The 22,215-nt window shown below is 38.7% G+C and overlaps 1 protein-coding gene across 1 annotated transcript in view; it reads right to left on the bottom strand.

The window, feature by feature from the left end:
* The window catches only part of LOC101090147, a 64,080-nt gene that overhangs the window by 4,011 nt on the left and 37,854 nt on the right, over window positions 1-22,215 (bottom strand). Inside the window, exon 6 of the mRNA XM_045042712.1 lies at window positions 14,713-14,808. Within this exon, the coding sequence (XP_044898647.1) occupies window positions 14,713-14,808 (96 nt within the window). The remainder of the gene's footprint in view (window positions 1-14,712; window positions 14,809-22,215) is intronic.

Raw genomic sequence — 22,215 nt, 5'->3', positions numbered from 1 at the left:
TAGTGGTCACCAGGGGAGACAAAGGCAACCACTTGGGGGGTGGGGTGGGGGAGTGTGAATACAAAAAGGTAGCACCAGCGTTCTTTTATGGTAATGTTCACAATTTTGTATCCTAACTGTGGTGGCAGTTACATAAACCTATTCGTGGGCTATAACTGCACAGAGGTATGTGTGTGTGTACATTAGCAGTAATGTACCAACATTAGTTTCCTGGTTTTGATACTCTACTACAGCTACCAGGATGTCACCACTGGAGGAAGGTGGTTGAAGGGTACCCTAAGTATTTGCACTATTTTTGCTACTTCCTCTGATCTACATTATTTCAAATAAAAATTAAAGAAATACTAGAATTAATCAGGTTTCTTTAATGTGTTACTATTTCAAGAGTTCCATGGAAAGACAGACAAATCAGAAGAGATGCTCACCCTGCTTTGTGTTGAATTTGAACATGTAAAATATTATTAATACAAATATTTTGGAAATTGTATGCAAAATAAATTTGTATAGATCTGTCAATGCCTTCACTGTTCAAAACATTCACAGAAAATTAAACAGAAACTTCTAACAAGTTTTCCTATATTTATCAGAGTGCTGACAATACTTTCCATATTAGTCAATAAAAGTATAGAATGGTCAGTTATTTGTTATGATTTTCAATGTTTCCTTGGCCAAAATTTTACTTATTTACACCTCTAGTATCTCTCAGGTCAGTAATTTTCAACTGGGAATGGATTTCAGACTTACTTCCCTGAGCTCTACTCCAGACTTACTGAATCTCTTTACTTGATACTCATATACATTAATGGTATATTATTGATGTATTATGTCTCAGGATTATTGCTGTATGACAAGATTTCCCTCTATAAAATTTTATTCATGCATTTTAATGAATCCAATGTAATATTCACTTCTTTGTAAAAAGGCTTATTACACTGTCATTAAAGAAATTTTGCCTTAAACTGTTCTTTAAAAATAGCTTTATTAGGTTTTTCTATCACAGAAATAATCAAATTTCCTTGTCAGTGCATTCTTATTACGAACCTACATCAGACTTTTCCCATTTGAAAATTAGTAACAAATTAGCCACAGCCATTACAATTCTGATATCTAAAGGTGGTTTCTGTTTAACTCTGATGCTTGCTCGAAAGCTCTGCTATAAGCTAGGCCAGAAGAGTTTGTGCCATCAACAAAGAACAATCTCGGAGCTCAGGAAAAAGACTGTGCTAAGTGATTCAAACTACTGACACCTCAGTGAGAAGACTCTTACAAACATGCTTTTGAGGGGCGCCTGGGTGGCGCAGTCAGTTAAGCGTCCGACTTCAGCCAGGTCACGATCTCGTGGTCCGTGAGTTCGAGCCCCGCGTCAGGCTCTGGGCTGATGGCTCAGAGCCTGGAGCCTGTTTCCGATTCTGTGTCTCCCTCTCTCTCTGCCCCTCCCCCGTTCATGCTCTGTCTCTCTCTGTCCCAAAAATAAATAAACGTTGAAAAAAAAATTAAAAAAAAAAAAAACATGCTTTTGAGCTTACATCATTTAGAAAACTTTCAGGTCATTAAGGTACACTGAGTAAGAATTTATATATTTTTTTTAGTTAAGAAGCACACAATCTCTGGGCACCTGGGTGGCTCAGTCAGTTAAGCATCCGACTCTTGATCTGGGCTCAGGTCATGATCTCATGGTCGTGAGACTGAGCCCCAAATCAGGCTCCACACTTCCCGTGGAGCCTGCTTAAGATTCTCTCTCTCCCTCTGCCCCTTTCCCCCACTCACACTTTCTCCTCTCAAAAAAAAAAAAAAAAAACAAAAAATCACAATTTCATGAGACTGGTAACCCAAGATACAGCAGAATAAGTAATTACATGTAACTAAATAATTACATGTTAATTATATAACTGATAGGGGAACAAAAACCTAACTTGGACATCTGCATTTGGGATAGTGCTTTCAGTATGCATCAATATGAAATACCTCTCCTCTATTTGGTTTTGGAGTTAGTCCACTATGCAATTGTAAAGTATTTATTTATATCACATACTAGAGTATAGAAGAATAAATCTTTTTAGTGGATTTCTAGGCAGGGAAAAGTGCTCTTTGGAAGATTACAAAAAGGAGAAATTAAAGTAAACTAAAATGTTGCATGATCATTTTATAGAAGAAGGCATCTTACCCAAAACTTACAATGTGCAGTAATGAAAACAAGAGAGAGAGAGATCTTAACTTTGGGTCAGGCATGCTAAGCAATTTAATGAGTTTATTTAAGAACTTGTATGGAAAAAACATATATTGATGAAAAGTGACATATAGAAGAATGTCACATGGATGGATAATACTTAGGAGACTGGATTGTGTAAGCCCTGACATCATGGCAGGCAACAGAAAAAATACAAGAGGGGTTCATAATTTAATAGTCACTAAAAGTAACTGCTTTACATTTCATATGTTAAGTATTATGTAAACCCTATGTTTATGTGCCACATAGGTTATTTGGTCACTTCGGAGCAAGATGAACTTGATGCATTATGTAACAATTAACTTGAACTAGGAATAAGAATAACCGAGGTGTTATAGAGCAGGGCTATAGTTTTGGGTAATGTCATAGGCAGGGAGAATATGAAAAGATTAAGTACAAAGGAAAACTACAATGTCGGGAAGTGCTGAAAGATCAGTATGAGGATGACAGAGATAGTCAATTCAGAAATTGAAAGTGATTTCCTGATAGGAGGATAGTAGGAAAAACATGAGAGTGTGAGAGTAGGACAAAACTTATGGAAGAAGTTATGCAAGCAGGACAGTAGGACCAAATATTATGAAAGAAGTGGAAAAAGACAAGGATTTTTGAATTGTGAGGGAAAAATTAGATTTTGTTTGGCCATTCTGAGAACAAAGAATCCAAATCCCTGACACAGAAGTACAGCTGCCCTGAGGTGGGGCAAAGTCATCAGGATTAAGCAAAAAGGCTTAAATTATGGGAAAGGACAAGGCATGAAGGGAAGAAGAGCAGAAAGAAGACAGACTGTTCAGAGACAGATGCTAAAAATTAATGAATTTATTTAAGAACCTGTACAGAAAAAACATATGATGATGAAAAGTGGTGTGTGGAAGAATGTCACATGGATGGATAACACTTAGGAGACTGGCTTAAGCCCTGACATTGTGGCAGGCAACAGAAAGAAATACAAGAGGGGTTCGTAATTTGACAGTCACTAAAATGTAAGTACTTCAAATTTCATATATTAAGTATTATGTAAACCCTAGGTTTAGTGCCATAGGAGGAGAAAGAAACGGGGAATCAAAATCTGTTTACTCATAAATATCCATTTATGGATATAGGAAATACCTATTCCATGCCTCATTGTATTTGAAGCACTAAAGATAATAACTTTTAAACAGGCCAGCAAATGTGAATAAGCTCTTAGAGAAGCACAGACAAAAGTGGGATTAAAACCAAAGAGGGAATGATTTCAGGAATCGTGATTACTACCATCACAGAAAGCAGAAAATGTATGGGAAAAAGAAGCAACCCCTATGACAATGTCAAATAGTACAGGTAAGTGGAGATTTTCAGATATGATTTCAGAAATAGGAAGAGTTGATAAGCACATAGAAGAAAAATAAAACAAGGAGAGATATGAACTGCTTGAGATGAAGAATGCCATTATAAACAGGGTCATGAAGGTTCATACTAAGAAAGCAAATGACAAGATCTGAACTTTTATAGAAACAAACGAATCTGTGAGGAATATATATAGCAAGTATCCCCCACACATTACTTTGTCTCTTTCTAACCTTCAAAAAATGAAAACTAAAACAAATACACATAAATCTCTTCAGTATAAGTTAACTGATGACATACATGAATTCCTATACAACCACTCTCTAGTGCATGGTATATAAGCTGCCTGGCTCCCAGAGACCTCACATATTCTTTCCTGGGCACAACTTCCTTCACATTTCGAGACAACTCATTTCCCTCAAATATTCAACAAAAATCATTTCCTCGCATTTCTGTATACACTTACATGTATGTGCAACTCTAAAAAAAATTAACTTTACATAAATGGAATCATTAATTCTTTTGTTCAAAACTGTGAGATTCATTCATGTACTTGCTTGGAGCTATAACTTGGAAAATTCCCTATTTATGTAATTTATTTACAACTTACTTCTTCAGTCATCTGTTCCTGGGTATTTGCTTTTCATTACAGGGGGAAAAATCCTCACATTCTTCCTAGAGCACAGAAACATACCTTTCTCAAGAGAATATAGCTAGGAACAAAGGTCCATCCATTACAGAAGTGATTGTACTTGGAAACTAACTTAATATTATATGTCAACTATACCCCAATGAAAAATGTTTTAAAAAGTGGTTACACTTATGTGGGGGCAGGAGGCATATGAGAAATATCTGTACCTTCTTTTTCAATTTTGCTGTGAACCTAAAATTGCTAAAACCTTAAAAAAAAAAAGTGATGGCACCAATTTCAAGTGCACAGCAGTAGAGAAGGTACTTTGATATTTCACCTTCTCACTGACTCCCAATACTCCCAAACCTGGAATTTCTGCCAGTCTTATAAATAAATGCATAGCTGTAGCACACTGCATTTCATTTGCGTTTCTTTCACAATTGACGAGGTGTAGGTAAAATAGTTTCCCCATTACTTAACATTTGGATTTCCACCTGGGAAGTTCCTTATTAAGTCTTATACCCATTTTTCTGTTGGGTTGCCTGCCTTTTTCCTCAAAGGTTTGCAGAATATCTTCTTCTTATCTGAATATTAGCCCTGCCTTGGTTCCACGTACAGATTCTGCTACAGTGTGGTTTCTCTTTTAATGCTTTTTATGATGTCAACAAATTCTGAATTTTAACACAGTTTATGTCTTTTCCCATATATTCAATGTTTTTTTGGTTTTAAATTTTCCCCACACAAATAATAAAAATTTTCTCCTGTATTTCTAAATTACTTAGTTTTGCCTCATACAATTCAGATTCAGTCCACTCAAAAGTGACTTTTGTGGAAGGATATAAAGCTGGGACAAAATGCCACTGTCACACTTTTCATAAATAGTTGTCCTTAAAATATGCAATTGCTTCTGTGTTGTCTATTCTCTTTCAAAGGTCCATAATTATCTACACACCAGTGCCATTCTATACCAGTTACAACAGATTTACAATTCTTTAATATCTATTAGAAAAGATCTTACAGGACCAGGGAAGAAGATGGCGGCTTAGGAGGACGCTGGGCTCACCGCGCGTCCTGCTGATCACTTAGATTCCACCTACACCTGCCTAAATAACCCAGAAAACTGCCAGAGGATTAGCAGAACGGAGTCTCCGGAGCCAAGCGCAGACGAGAGGCCCACGGAAGAGGGTAGGAAGGGCGGCGAGGCCTTGCGCGCTCCACGGACTGGCGGGAGGGAGCCAGGGCGGAGGGGCAGCTCACCGGCCAAGCAGAGCCCCCGAGTCTGACTGGCAAAAGCGGAGGGGCCGGACGGAGTGTGTTCCGACAGCAAGAGCGACTTAGCGTCTGGGAGGTCATAAATTAACAGCTCTGCTCAGAAAGCGGGAAGGCTGGAAGACAAAGGGAGGGACAGCTGCTGAGCCCCCAGACGACAGAGCTCAGTTTGCTGGGGAACAAAGGCGCTCGCCAACGCCATCTCCCCCGCCCATCCCCCAGCCAAAATCCCAAAGGGAACCAGTTCCTGCCAGGGAACTTTCTCGCTCCACGCAAACACCCAGCTCTGTGCTTCTGCGGAGCCAAACCTCCGGCAGCTGATCTGACTCCCTCCCGCTGCCACAGGGCCCCTCCTGAAGTGGATCACCTAAGGAGAAGCAAGCTAAGCCTGCCCCTCCTGCCCCCGTGCACCTTGCCTACCCACCCCAGCTACTACGCCAGATCCCCAGCACCACAAGCCTGGCAGTGTTCAAGTAACCCAGACGGGCCACGCCACCCCACAGTGAATCCCACCCGTAGGAGAGGGGAAGAGAAGGCACACACCAGTCTGACTGTGGCCCCAGCAGTGGGCTGGGGGCAGACATCAGGTCTGACTGCGGCCCCGCCCATCAACTCCAGTTATACACCCCAGCACAGGGGAAGTGCCCTGCAGGTCCGCACCACTCCAGGGACTATCCAAAATGACCAAACGGAAGAATTCCCCTCAGAAGAATCTCCAGGAAATAACAACAGCTAATGAACTGATCAAAAAGGATTTAAATAATACAACAGAAAGTGAATTTAGAATAATAGTCATAAAATTAATCGCTGGGCTTGAAAACAGTATACAGGACAGCAGAGAATCTCTTGCTACAGAGATCAAGGGACTAAGGAACAGTCACGAGAAGCTGAAAAGCGCTTTAAATGAAATGCAAAGCAAAATGGAAACGACGACAGCTCGGATTGAAGAGGCAGAGGAGAGAATAGGTGAACTAGAAGATAAAGTTATGGAAAAATAGGAAGCTGAGAGAGAGATTAAAAAATCCAGGAGTATGAGGGGAAAATTAGAGAACTAAGTGATACACTAAAAAGAAATAATATACGCATAATTGGTATCCCAGAGGAGGAAGAGAGAGGGAAAGGTGCTGAAGGGGTACTTGAAGAAATTATAGCTGAGATCTTCCCTGAACTGGGGAAGGAAAAAGGCATTGAAATCCAAGAGGCACAGAGAACTCCCTTCAGACGTAACTTGAATCAATCTTCTGCACGACATAGCATAGTGAAACTGGCAAAATACAAGGATAAAGAGAAAATTCTGAAAGCAGCAAGGGATAAACGTGCCCTCACATATAAAGGGAGACCTATAAGACTCGTGACTGATCTCTCTTTTGAAACTTGGCAGGCCAGAAAGAATTGGCACGATATTTTCAGTGTGCTAAACAGGAAAAATATGCAGCCGAGAATCCTCTATCCAACAAGTCTGTCATTTAGAATAGAAGGAGAGATAAAGGTCTTCCCAAACAAACAAAAACTGAAAGAATCTGTCACCACTAAACCAGCCCTACAAGAGATCCTAAGGGGGATCCTGTGAGACAAAGTCCCAGAGACATCACTACAAGCATAAAACATACAGACATCACAATGACTCTAAACCCATATCTTTCTATAATAACACTGAATGTAAATGGATTAAATGCGCCAACCAAAAGACATAGGGTATCAGAATGGATAAAAAAACAAGACCCATCTATTTGCTGTCTACAAGAGACTCATTTTAGACCTGAGGACACCTTTAGATTGAGAGTGAGGGGATGGAGAACTATTTATCATGCGACTGGAAGCCAAAAGAAAGCTGGAGTAGCCATACTTCTATCAGACAAACTAGACTTTAAATTAAAGGCTGTAACAAGAGATGAAGAAGGACATTATATAATAATTACAGGGTCTATCCATCAGGAAGAGCGAACAATTATAAATGTCTATGCACCGAATACCGGAGCCCCCAAATATATAAAACAATTACTCACAAACATAAGCAACCTTATTGATAAGAATGTGGTAATTGCAGGGGACTTTAACACCCCACTTACAGAAATGGATAGATCATCTAGACACACGGTCAATAAAGAAACAAGGGCCCTGAATGAGACATTGATCAGATGGACTTGACAGATATATTTAGAACTCTGCATCCCAAAGCAACAGAATATACTTTCTTCCAGAGTGCACATGGAACATTCTCCAAGATAGATCATATACTGGGTCACAAAACAGCCCTTCATAAGTTTACAAGAATTGAAATTATACCATGCATACTTTCAGACCACAATGCTATGAAGCTTGAAATCAACCCCAGGAAAAAGTCTGGAAAACCTCCAAAAGCATGGAGGTTAAAGAACACAGTACTAAAGAATGAGTGGGTCAACCAGGCAATTAGAGAAGAAATTAAAAAATATATGGAAACAAATGAAAATGAAAATACAACAATCCAAACGCTTTGGGATGCAGCGAAGGCAGTCCTGAGAGGAAAATACATTGCAATCCAGGCCTATCTCAAGAAACAAGAAAAATCCCAAATACAAAATCTAACAGCACACCTAAAGGAAATAGAAGCAGAACAGCAAAGGCAGCCTAAACCCAGCAGAAGAAGAGAAATAATAAAGATCAGAGCAGAAATAAACAATACAGAATCTAAAAAACCTGTAGAGCAGATCAACGAAACCAAGAGTTGGTTTTTTGAAAAAATAAACAAAATTGACAAACCTCTAGCCAGGCTTCTCAAAAAGAAAAGGGAGATGACCCAAATAGATAAAATCATGAATGAAAATGGAATTATTATAACCAATCCCTCAGAGATACAAACAATTATGAGGGAATACTATGAAAAATTATAGGCCAACAAATTGGACAACCTGGAAGAAATGAACAAATTCCTAAACACCCACACACTTCCAAAACTCAATTAGGAGGAAATAGAAAGCTTGAACAGACCCATAACCAGCGAAGAAATTGAATCGGTTATCAAAAATCTCCCAACAAATAAGAGTCCAGGACCAGATGGCTTCCCAGGGGAGTTCTACCAGACGTTTAAAGCAGAGATAATATCTATCCTTCTCAAGCTATTTCAAGAAATAGAAAGGGAAGGAAAACTTCCAGACTCATTCTATGAAGCCAGTATTACTTTGATTCCTAAACCAGACAGAGACCCAGTAAAAAAAGAGAACTACAGACCAATATCCCTGATGAATATGGATGCAAAAATTCTCAATAAGATACTAGCAAATCAAATTCAACGGCACATAAAAAGAATTATTCACCATGATCAAGTGGGATTCATTCCTGGGATGCAGGGCTGGTTCAACATCCACAAATCAATCAACTTGATACATCACATTAACAAAAAAAAAGAGAAGAACCATATGATCCTGTCAATCGATGCAGAAAAGGCCTTTGACAAAATCCAGCACCCTTTCTTAATAAAAACCCTTGAGAAAGTCGGGATAGAAGGAACATACCTAAAGATCATAAAAGCCATATATGAAAAGCCCACAGCTAACATTATCCTCAATGGGGAAACACTGAGAGCTTTTTCCCTGAGATCAGGAACACGACAGGGATGCCCACTCTCACCACTGTTGTTTAACATAGTGCTGGAAGTTCTAGCATCAGCAATCAGACAACAAAAGGAAATCAAAGGCATCCAAATTGGCAAAGATGAAGTCAAACTTTTGCTTTTTGCAGATGACATGATAATATACATGGAAAATCCGATAGACTCCACCAAAAGTCTGCTAGAACTGATACATGAATTCAGCAAAGTTGCAGGATACAAAATCAATGTACAGAAATCAGTTGCATTCTTATACACTAACAATGAAGCAACAGGAAGACAAATAAAGAAGCTGATCCCATTCATAATTGCACCAAGAAGCATAAAATACCAGGAATAAATCTAACCAAAGATGTAAAGGATCTGTATGCTGAAAACTATAGAAAGCTTATGAAGGTAATTGAAGAAGATATAAAGAAATGGAAAGACATTCCCTGCTCATGGATTGGAAGAATAAATATTGTCAAAATGTCAATACTACCCAAAGCTATCTACACATTCAATGCAATCCCAATCAAAATTGCACCAGCATTCTTCTCGAAACTAGAACAAGCAATCCTAAAATTCATATGGAACCACAAAAGGCCCCCAATAGCCAAAGTAATTTTGAAGAAGAAGACCAAAGCAGGAGGCATCACAATCCCAGGCTTTAGCCTCTACTACAAAGCTGTCATCATCAAGACAGCATGGTATTGGCACAAAAACAGACACATAGACCAATGGAATAGAATAGAAACCCCAGAACTAGACCCACAAAAGTATGGCCAACTCATCTTTGACAAAGCAGGAAAGAACATCCAATGGAAAAAAGACAGTCTCTTTAACAAATGGGGCTAGGAGAACTGGACAGCAACATGCAGAAGGATGAAACTAGACCACTTTCTCACACCATTCACAAAAATAAACTCAAAATGGGTAAAGGACCTAAATGTGAGACAGGGAACCATCAAAACCTTAGAGGAGAAAGCAGGAAAAGACCTCTCTGACCTCAGCCGTAGCAATCTCTTACACGACACATCCCCAAAGGCAAGGGAATTAAAAGCAAAAGTGAATTACTGGGACCTTATGAAGATAAAAAGCTTCTGCACAGCAAAGGAAACAACCAACAAAACTAAAAGGCAACCAATGGAATGGGAAAAGATATTTGCAAATGACATATCAGACAAAGGGCTAGTATACAAACTCTATAAAGAGCTCACCAAACTCCACACCCGAAAAACAAATAACCCAGTGAAGAAATGGGCAGAAAACATGAATAGACACTTCTCTAAAGAAGACATCCAGATGGCCAACAGGCACATGAAAAGATGTTCAACGTCGCTCCTTATCAGGGAAATACAAATCAAAACCACACTCAGATATCAGCTCATGCCAGTCAGAGTGGCCAAAATGAACAAATCAGGAGACTACAGATGCTGGAGAGGATGTGGAGAAACGGGAACCCTCTTGCACTGTTGGTGGGAATGCAAATTGGTGCAGCCGCTCTGGAAAGCAGTGTGGAGGTTCCTCAGAAAATTAAAAATAGACCTATCCTATGACCCAGCAATAGCACTGCTAGGAATTTATCCAAGGGATACAGGAGTGCTGATGCATAGGGGCACTTGTCCCCCAATGTTTATAGCAGCACTCTCAACAATAGCTAAATTATGGAAAGAGCCTAAATGTCCATCAACTGATGAATGGATAAAGAAATTGTGGTTTATATACACAATGGAATACCTGTGGCAATGAGAAAAAATGAAATATGGCCTTTTGTAGTAACGTGGATGGAACTGGAGAGTGTGATGCTAAGTGAAAGAAGCCATACAGAGAAAGACAGATACCATATGGTTTCACTCTTATGTGGATCCTAAGAAACTTAACAGAAACCCATGGGGGAAGGGAAGGAAAAAAAAAAAAAAGAGGTTAGAGTGGGAGAGAGCCAAAACATAAGAGACTGTTAAAAACTGAGAACAAACTGAGGGTTGATGGGGGGTGGGAGGTAGGGGAGGGTGGGTGATGAGTATTGAGGAGGGCACATTTTGGGATGAGCACTGGGTGTTGTATGGAAACCAATTTGACAATAAATTTCATATATTAAAAAAATTAATTAAAAAAAAATTTTTAATAAAAAAATTAAAAAATTAAAAAATTAAAAAAAGAAAAGATCTTACACCATCCTGTTCTTCAAATGTGTTAAAACAAATTGGTTAGAATAAAACAGTAAAGGTCTTCCAATCTATGAACATGATATACCTATTTTATCTCAGATTTATTTCATGTTGCTCTAAGTTTTAAAAATTTCAATATTTGCACAGCCTAATTTCTAAATATGTTTGCACTGCAACTTGACAAATTATGCTTTCTCTCCTTTTCCCAGCATAAGCTAACTACTGTTCGGATTTTATTTAATTCTTTTTATACTAAGAATCATGTTTTAGCCTATTTCATTTATGCCATTATACTTTTCCAATTGTTATTTGTAAATACATTACTTCTGCTTTGCTTAGTCTTCTCAAAATTCTTATTCTTTGAATTTTCTATTAAGCAATGCTATACCCATAGCCTAAAAGTTCTGTGCAATAAAGGGTTAACTCAGCAGGTTTGGGGTGTTCAAACCCTGCACATTTCAAAGAAATGACTGGCCTTTGACCAACTCCTGGGAGATAACCTACAAGCCCTTGGAATATCCTGCCTGATAAGAGTATCTTCATATACCTTGGGGGCTTGGACCACATCAAAAAGTTCAGGCTCACAATATGATTTATGGTTGGGACCTAAGCTAGCTGTATCAGTTTACCTCTGGAAGGGCTGGAGCCTGAGTAACCAAGGTCACTCCAAGCCTACATGTCTGACCCCCAATAAAACCCTTGGATACTAAAGGTTGGGTAAACTTCCCTGGTTAACAATACCTCAGTATGCTGTCACATGTCACTGTTGGCAGAATTAACTACTGTTCACACAACTTCACAGGGAGTAGAAAATGAGGTTTGCATCTATTCTCTCTCTGTTTCTGCCCTATGTGCCTTTCACCTTTGCTGATTTTATCTGTAACTTTTTGCTGTAGTATTGTTCTGTATATAAATTGTTTGTGGGACTTGTCATGCATTTGTGCCCAGAGCCACACACACACACAATCATGGGAGGCTTAGTTGGCTTGTTCTCTGTATCTGGCCTCAGGATCAGAACTGGCCCTTCTGTTCCTGATGCCAAGGGGGATTAACTTGCTTCACCTCCCTGAGCCAGACCAGGCTGACCCACTAGAATGGATCACGGAGGGAAGAGAAATATGCTGCCACCAGGCTCCTAAGATTGTGAGAAAAGATAAGAGAAACAAAGTAACAGCCTACTCAGGTGTGCACTTAGGCAAACTTAATGACTAACTATAAATCACAGGTAGTATATATACTGCCCTGGGGGGAATAGTGAGGTGAAGTCTCATCTGAGGGGAGGATGCTCCACCCAGGACCCTCAATCCGGACTCCAACCAGGCTGTCCACCACAGGGCTTCCCCAGCCAGAAGGTTGGATGTTGTGAGTACCTGATTTCATGTAGCAGCCCTTTGTTCTTCTCTATACTTCTCTCCCTCTTTATGTTTACTATAATTGTTTAATTCTTTATATTCGCCTTCCCTTATAATTAATAAAGTTTTCCTCCACGAAATTGGAAGTGCAGCTATCATGAATTACTGTTACTCAGAACAAGTATAAACTATAAGCTTGAATATAGCAACTTTTCTGAGTTCTTGGAGACCTGTGGACATGGGTTCACAAATACACTGAATTTTATACTTTTATAATTTTGATTTTAAAAATCACTTGATGAAATGGATTTTTTTAAAACTATATATGTATTTTTTTGTTGTTGTTTACAAATGGATTTTAATTTGTCTTATATTGTCTACAATTTCTAGTGCAGTTAAACTGTTACTTTGTGGTGCTAAGGTGGCTCAGTCAGTTGAGTGTCCAACTCTTGATTTTGGCTCAGGTCACGATCCCAGTGTCATGGGATCGAGCCTCGTGTCAGGCTCCATGCTGAGTGTGCAGCCTGCTTAAGATTCTCTCTCTCCCTTCCTCTGCCCCTCTCCCCTAATCAGTCTCTAAAATTAAAAAAAAAAAAAATTTTAAATAAACTGCTTTCACTTTGCAGAATTTACTGTTTCCTTTTGACACAAAATGTTTAGTTATTCCACTGACACTTCAAAGAAGGTCTATGCTTTCAGAGTACAGAGTTTGAAAGATATATATAAATATGTATTAGACTCATGTCATAAAACATGCTATTTATATCTTCTGGAGTAGGGTCAACAAACTTTCTCTATAAAGGGTTGGATGTAAGTATTTTAGTCATTGTGGGCCACATGATCTCAGTCACAACTTCTCAATCATTTTGTTGTACCACAACAGCAGACAAAACAATACACAACAAATAGCTTATTTGCAAAAATTGCAGGCAAATAGGTAGATTTAGCATAAGGAACATGATTTACTAACTCATGTTCTAGAATCTCAGTTGCTGTCAATTTTATGTTACGAAATCAGAACAGTACATATAGGCCTATTACATCTAATGTGTTCCTATTTCTCCTCATATCTCTTTCAGTTTTGTTTTATGAATCTTTATAATTTAATTGGCACACAGGTATTTGCAGCCTTGGCATCTCCTCTCTACATTAACTTACTTAGCTTTATTAAAGTGTTTCTTTTATTACTGTATGAAATTTTAAGTGAATGAAAACCTTTCCAGTAGTCCTATAACTTAAGCCTGTATTATATTTTATGTATATTGCCTTGATATTGTTTCATGTTATAAACATTCTAAATTATTTTTAGGTATTTCTCTTTGATACAATCTCATACCATTTTTTCTTTTTGTTTTTAATGTTTATTTATTTGAGAGAGAGGGTGCACATGCATGCATGTGCATGGGGAGGGGCAGAAAGGGAAAGAGAGAATCCCAAGCAGGCTCCACACCTTCAACACAGAGCCCAACGTGGGCTTGATCCCACGAACCAGGAGATCATGACCTGAGCCAAAATCAAGAGTTGGACACTTAACCGACTAAACCACTCAGGCATCCCCATACCATTTTTTCCTAACAGATTAACTTTAGCCTATCTACAGTGATATGACAAGCACATTCATCTAACTTTATGTTATGCTGTTTACATGTTAATGTATACGTATTTATTTTATAAAAAATATTTTCAGTGATAAGTCTCTCCTGTGTACAATTAACTGTTTTCCATTAATAAGAAAGGTCATATTTTTGCATTTACAGTTCATTTATAGAACTTAAATTATAATTATAAATCTCATACAATTCTTATTTATTAATTAGGCAATACCTAGTGATTTCCTACTACACAACCACTGATCAAATCAGTATATCCCCTCTCTTCCCATCCTTTAAATCTTCCACTTTAGTTACTTCTATAATCTTACTTAGTATTTAACTTTGCACTGGTTAAATATAAATCACTTGACTTGTCATGTATAAATGAATATACCCTGTTGCCTAGTATAAAATATGAACAAATGAAAATAATCACATGTATCCCTTATGTTACACCCTCTGCACCCACATTTTACTGGATCTACTCATTTCTGAAATTCCAAAGGTTCTCACTGTTAACTATTCTCATTCTGGATTTAGTTTTCCAGGAATACCTTTTGCCAGTACTCCAAAACTCACCCAGGTAACTTCTGTTTACAAATTCATCCTCTAATAACCATGGGTCTTCTCCTTGTTCCAACTTGAAGATTACTTCTGGTTTTATAAAGCAATATCCTGTAAATGGGAAATATTTTAGGACATGGATTCACTGTAAGGGCTTTGATGATTTTGAATGTGAAGGAAGGTGCAGCTTTACAAGTGGCACAGTAATGTTACCCACCTGACCCTTTCTTTAGGGAAGTAAAAAAATATTTTCAGATGCTTGAAAAAGACCTCCTTAAATTCCTAAATCACAAGCCTAAATAGCATTAAATTCTAATAATAACCCACATTTATAGGCTTCAGAAAATCAAATGGAGATTTCTAATTATGGGCACGATAGAATAAAAGAAACCAACTTACCCTCCCCCACATGAAACAATTCAAAAGCAATAAAAAATATATGAAACTTTTAGACACAGGACAATAGGCAGTACAGATCATTAATTCATGAGAAAAGGGGAAGAATGACATGAATGCAATGACTACCCCATATCACAGCCCAGTAAGTTTGAACACAGAATGAAAATCAGCCGCAATGAGAAAGACCTATGGACATCTACAAAAGGATCCCTCCTTCCATCTTTGAATGAGTACTAATTTGAAGATGCATGTGGAAACTACCTGAGGTTGGAAAATAATTATTAGAAAGAAGTAGAATAGGACCACTTTCTTACATCATACACAAAAATAAATTCAAAATGGATGAAAGACCTAAATGTAAGAAAGGAAGCCATCAAAATCCTCGAGGAGAAAGCAGGCAAAAACCTCTTTGATCCTGGCTGCAGCAACTTCTTAACACGTCTCCAGAGGCAAGGGAAACAAAGGCAAAAGTGAACTATTGGGACGTCATCCAAATAAAAGGTTTCTGCACAGCGAAGGAAACAATCAGCAAAACTAAAGGCAACCAATGGAATGGGAGAAGATATTTGCAAATGACATACCAGATAAAGCGTTACTATCCAAAATCTATAAAGAACTTAGCAAACTCAACACCCAAAAAACAAATAACCCAGTGAAGAAATGGGCAAAAGACATAAATAGACACTTCTCCAAAGAAGACATCCAGATGGCCAACCGACAAATGAAAAAAAGCTCAACATCACTCATCATCAGGGAAATACAAATCAAAACCACAATGAGATACCACTTCACACCTGTCAGAATGGCTATCATTAACAATTCCAGCAACAACAGATGTTGGCGAGGATGTGGAGAAAGAGGATCTTTTGCACTGCTGGTGGGACTGCAAACTGGTGCAGCCACTCTGGAAAACAGTATGGAGGTTCCTCAAAAAATTAAAAATAGAACTACCGTATGACCCAGCAATTGCACTCGTAGGTATTTATTCAAGGGATACAGGGATGCTGTTTCAAAGGGGCACATGCACCCCTATGTTTATAGCAGCCCCATCGACAATAGCTAAAGTATGGAAAGAGCCCAAACGTCCATCAATGGATGAATGGATATAGAAGATGTGGTAAAAAATATATATATATATATGTATATATACACACACACACACACACACACACACACACACACACACACAATGGAGTATTACTTGGCAATCAAAAAGAATGAAATCTTGCCATTTGCAACTACGTGGCTGGACCTAGAGGGTATTATGCCAAGCTAAATTAGTCAGAGAAAGACAAATATCATATGACTTCACTCATATGAGGACTTTAAGATACAAAACAGATGACCATAAGGTAAGGGAAACAAAAATAATATTAAAAACAGGGAGGGGAACAAAACATAAGAGACTCTTAAATACGGAGAACAAACAGAGGGTTACTGGAGGGGTTGTGGGAAGGGGGATGGGCTAAATGGGTAAGGGGCAGGCATTAAGGAATCTACTCTTGAAATTATTGTTGCACTATATGCTAACAAATTTGGTGGTAAATTAAAAATAAATAAAAATATACACTGTAAAAAAAAAAAAGCAGAATGAAAAAAAAATCACCAACACACACAGAAGTGGGAAATCTGTGTTTCCAGACTGGAAAGGCAAAGGATCCTCAATAAGACTTCTCATCAGAAATTGAACAGGTCAGAAGGCAGTGAACTACTCAAAGAAAGGGTTATCAACTAAGAATCCCATAACCAGGAAAACTCAATAAGATAAAGGCCAAATAAAAGTATTCCCAGATAAGAAAAATTGAGATTTTTGTTGCCTGCAGACCCACCTTACAAGATACACTAAAGTTCTCTTCACTGATTTCAAAGATAATTGGATAAAAACAATGCCTATATATAAGTATTGTTGGGTTTCTAACATAGACAGATGTAATATGGACAATGATACCACAAAATGGGGGAGGAAGAAAGCTACATAGGAGTAACTTTCCTATATGGCACTGAATGGTAAATTCAAGTGTATTTGGTAAGCCCTAGAGCAACTACTAAGGAAGTAAATTCTAAAATATACAATGAAAAAAATTATAAAAGGAATTAAAAACGTTACATTAAAAAATATTCACATACTGCAAAACAGTAGAAAATGGAATAGAAAATAACAAAAAAGACAGGAGACATACAGAAAACAAAATATAAAATGGCAAACAAAAATCCAACTATATCAAATAAGAACAATTAAGTGTGAAAGAATTTAACAATCCAGACAAAAGACAGAGAATGTCAGACTACATTTAAAAAAAAAAAAGCTATATTTAACTATATGCTAAGGAGATACATATTAAAGATACAAAGATGTTCAAAGGGAGAAGATGGAAAAGATACTTCATATTTCATTCAAGCATAAATGGTTATAAGAAAGCGATTATATTTTTAAAAAATACATTTCTTTTAAAAGATTTTAAGTAATCTCTACACCCAATGTGGGCTCAAACTTACAACCCTGAGATCAAGAGTTACCCCTTCTACTGACTGTGCCAGCCAGATGACCTCCCAAAAAATAGACTTTAAGTTGAAAAATGTTACTAGAGATAATGAGAGACATTTTACAATGACAAAAGAGTACATCCATTAGGAAGATGGTATAGGAATTATAAACATATACACACCTCACAACTGAGCCCAAAATATATGAAGCTAAAACTGACAAGTGAATGGAGAAATAAGACAATTAAAAAATAATAGTTGGAGACTTCATTATCAAACTTTCAATAATATATAGCATAACCAGATAGGAAATCAGTAAGGAAATAAATGACACTATAAACCAACTAGACCTAATGGACATACATACCACACTCACCCAACAGCAATAGAATCCAAATTCTTCTAAAATGCACATGGAACACCCCCTAAGACAGGTCATTTATTAGGCTACAAGACAAACTTTAATAAATTTAAAAATACAGAAATAACAGAGTATCTGATCCCAATGGAATGAAATTAGAAATCACCTGGGTGGCTCAGTTGGTTGAGCATCCGACTTTTGTTTGTTTGTTTTGAAAGACAGAGAGAGAGCACAAGCAGGGGAGTGGCAGCGAGAGAGAGAGAGAGAGAGAGAGAGAGAAAGAGAGAGACAGAGAGAGAGAGAGAGAGAGAATCCAAAGCATTTGTCAGACTCTGAGCTGTCAGCACAGAGCCCGATGCAGGGCTCACACCCATGAGCCATGAATGAGATCATGACCTGCAGACACTTAACCAACTGAACCACCCAGGCACCCCGAGCTTCTGACTCTTGATCTCATCTCAGGTCTTGATCTCAGGGTCATGAGTTCAAACCCTGCATTGGGCTCCACATTGGGTATGAAGCCTACTTTTTAAAAAATTCAGTGACAGAAATTTGGGAAATTCACAAATATGTGGAAATTGAACAAACACTACCCACAAATTAAAGCCCATGCCCAGATGGCTTTACTACTGAATTCTACCAAACATTTAAAGAACTAATAACAGGGGCGCCTGGGTGGCTCAGTCGGTTAAGCGGCCGACTTCGGCTCAGGTCATGATCTCACAGTCCGTGAGCTCGAGCCCCGCTTCGGGCTCTGTGCTGACAGCTCAGAGCCTGGAGCCTGTTTCGGATTCTGTGTCTCCCTCTCTCTGACCCTCCTCTGTTCATGCTCTGTCTCTCCCTGTCTCAAAAATAAATAAAACGTTAAAAAATTTTTTTAAAAACAAATAAAGAACTAATAACAATTCTTTATCATCTCTCCCTCACAAAAAACAGAAAAGAGGACACTTCTCTCATTCGATAAGGCCAGCATTACCCTGATACTCCCAGACATCACAAGAAAACTACAACTGTCTCTTATGAATACAGATGCATAAATTTCCATCAAAATACCAGCAAACTGATATATGGCAACATATTACATTTATTACATACCATGACCAAGTGGAATTGGTCATGGGAATGACCAAGGAATGCAAGAATGCAGTTGCTGTGATACACAAAACTGCATCAATGTAATTCACGGTATCAATAGAATAAAACATAAAAACCATGTGATCATCTTAAAAGACACAGAAAAAAGCATTATGACACAAATCAACACTCCTTCATGCCAAAAACATTCAACAAACTAGGAGTAGAATGGAACTTCTCGGGGCGCCTGGGTGGCAGTCAGTTAAACATCCGACTTCAGCTCAGGTCAAGATCTCATGGATGAGGTGAGGCAAAGATGAAAGCTTCTGCATGTGAGCTGTAGTTGCAGGGCCTGAACTTCTCAATTGGTGCCAAGGGAGAATACACATGAGCTTTCTTATTAACTTGCCCATACATGGGGCAGAAGCAGAAGAGGCGGCAGGGCTTGAGAGCTGTGAGAAATTGAACATCAAGAAGAGATTCTATTACAAAGTACCTCTGATGTTTGGTAATTGAAATGTGTCATGTTTTCCTTAATTGGATTACTCATAAGCTAATGCTGCACTGAGGCTAAGGCTATAAAGAATGTGAAAGTTTTTCAGGAGGCTGGCATCAAGTATTTTGAGAAGTGAATTAAGTGTTTTGGTTAACATCAATGATGTCTGAAGCTTCAAAAAAAGTGAGGAGTGTCTTGGTGATTCTGTATTAGTATTATGGTTTTAGTATGGCCACACTGACGTGTAATCTTGATTTGCATTTTTGGGTATTTTTGAGGCAAGAAACTTCCACCTTTTTTCATATATTTTTTAATGTTTCATTATTCTTTTTTTGATATCTTAAATTTTTTAAATTTACATTTTTTTAAATATGAAATTTATCATCAAATTGGTTTCCATACAACACCCAGTGCTCATCCCAACAGGTGCCCGCCTCAATACCCATCACCCACCCTCCCCCCCCACCTCCCATCAACCCTCAGTTTGTTCTCAGTTTTTAACAGTCTCTTATGTTTGGGCTCCCTCCCTCTCTAACCTCTTTTTTTTTTTCTTTCCCCTCCCCCATAGTCTTCTGTTAAGTTTCTCAGGCTCCACATAGAGTGAAAACATATGGTACCTGTCTTTCTCTGTATGACTTATTTCACTTAGCATAATACGCTCCAGTTCTATCCACATTGCTACAAAAGGCCATATTTCATTCTTTCTCATTGCCACAAAGTATTCCATTGTGTAAATAAACCACAATTTCTTTATCCATTCATCAGTTGATGGACATTTAGGCTCTTTCCATAATTTAGCTATTGTTGAGAGTGCTGCTATAAACATTGGGGGACAAGTGCCCCTATGCATCAGCACTCCTGTATCCCTTGGATAAATTCCTAGCAGTGCTATTGCTGGGTCATAGGGTAGATCTATTTCTAATTTTCTGAGGAAACTCCACACTGTTTTCCAGAGCGGCTACACCAGTTTGCATTCCCACCAACACTACAAGAGGGTTCCCGTTTCTCCACATCTTCGCCAGCATATATAGTCTCCTGATTTGTTCATTTTGGCCACTCTAACTGGCGTGAGGTGGTATCTGAGTGTGATTTTGATTTGTATTTCCCTGGTGAGGAGCGATGTTGAACATCTTTTCATGTGCCTGTTGGCCATCTGGATGTCTTCTTTAGAATAGTCATGTTTTCTGCCCATTTCTTCACCGGATTATTTGTTTTTCGGGTGTGGAGTTTGGTGAGCTCTTTATAGATTTTGTATACTAGCCCTTTGTCTGATATGTCGTTTGCAAATATCTTTTCCCATTCCATTGGTTGCCTGTTAGTTTTGTTGGTTGTTTCCTTTGCTGTGCAGAAGCTTTTTATCTTCATGAGGTCCCAATAGTTCATTTTTGCTTTTAATTCCCTTGCCTTTGGGGATGTGTCAAGTAAGAAATTGCTGCAGGTGAGGTCAGAGAGGTTTTTCCCTGCTGTCTCCTCTAGGGTTTTGATGGTTTCCTGTCTCACATTTAGGTCCTTTATCCATTTTGAGTTTATTTTTGTGAATGGTGTAAGAAAGTGGTCTAGTTTCATCCTTCTGCATGTTGCTGTCCAGTTCTCTCAGCACCATTTGTTAAAGAGACTGTCTTCTTTTCACTGGATATTCTTTCCTGTTTTGTCAAAGATTAGTTGGCCATACATTTGTGGGCTCAATTCTGGGGTTTCTATTCTATTCCATTGGTCTACGTGTCTGTTTTTGTGCCATGTTTTATTTATTCTTGAGAGAGAGGGAGAGACAGAGCATGAGCAGGGGAGGAGCAAAGCGAGAGAGGGACACAGAATCCGAAGCAGGCTCCAGGCTCCAAGCTGCCAGCACAGAGCCTCACGCAGGGCTTGAACTCACAAGCTGCGAGATCATGACCTGAGCCAAAGTCGAATGCTCAGCCAACTGAGCTACCCAGGCACCTCTAGAAATTTCTACTTTTTTACCCCAAAGGGGTTTACCCTGGACAAGACATTGTGACTGTCATTGGTTGAACCAGACATCCAAGTTGCTAGCTACTGCCAAAGTGTCTGTAAAACTGTAGATGGGAACAACAGGCAGCCAGGGCATTCTCTGAGGCCAAGATGTATGCTTGGGACACCTGAGCGGCTCAGTCGGTTGAGCATGCAACTTTGGCTCGGGTCATTATCTCACAGTTTGTGAGTTTGAGCCTCACATCGGTTGACAGCACAGAGTGTGCTTGGAATTCTCTGTCTCTCCATTCTCTATCCTTCCCCCACTCACATGCATGCTCTCTCTCTCTCTCTCTCAAATAAACATTTAAAAAAATGAATGCTTGAAGTTTAGCCACTTGTAGTGACTCTTGGGTCCCATCTTCATCATCAAATATCCCAGTTGAAGGATGAAAACTAGCAGCTGTCCAGCAAATTCCATTATGTACACAATGGCACTGCCATCTGCAGCATACGAACTCTGTTTGCTATTTACTCAGTTGATCCCAAAAGGTTCCCTAGGTAGGCAAGGACCTGAGAACACCTCCTCTTACATGTGGGATACACCAGAGCCCATGTTCATTATCTATCCTATAAATACCACATGCATTTCAACAAGATGGTCTCAGTGGCCCAACGAATCCAAAGGGATGTTGCGTCCACAATCCAAGGTATGATAAGCAGCTGGGTACAGAGCCTGTGAGAGTGTTTACTTCCAGGAATACCAAGCATGCTT

The sequence above is a fragment of the Felis catus genome, chromosome D4 (assembly GCF_018350175.1).
Source record: "Felis catus isolate Fca126 chromosome D4, F.catus_Fca126_mat1.0, whole genome shotgun sequence".
NCBI classification, from domain to species: domain Eukaryota; kingdom Metazoa; phylum Chordata; class Mammalia; order Carnivora; family Felidae; genus Felis; species Felis catus.
The sequence above is the reverse complement of the archived record's forward strand: the minus strand, read 5'-3'. Positions and strand labels throughout refer to the sequence as shown.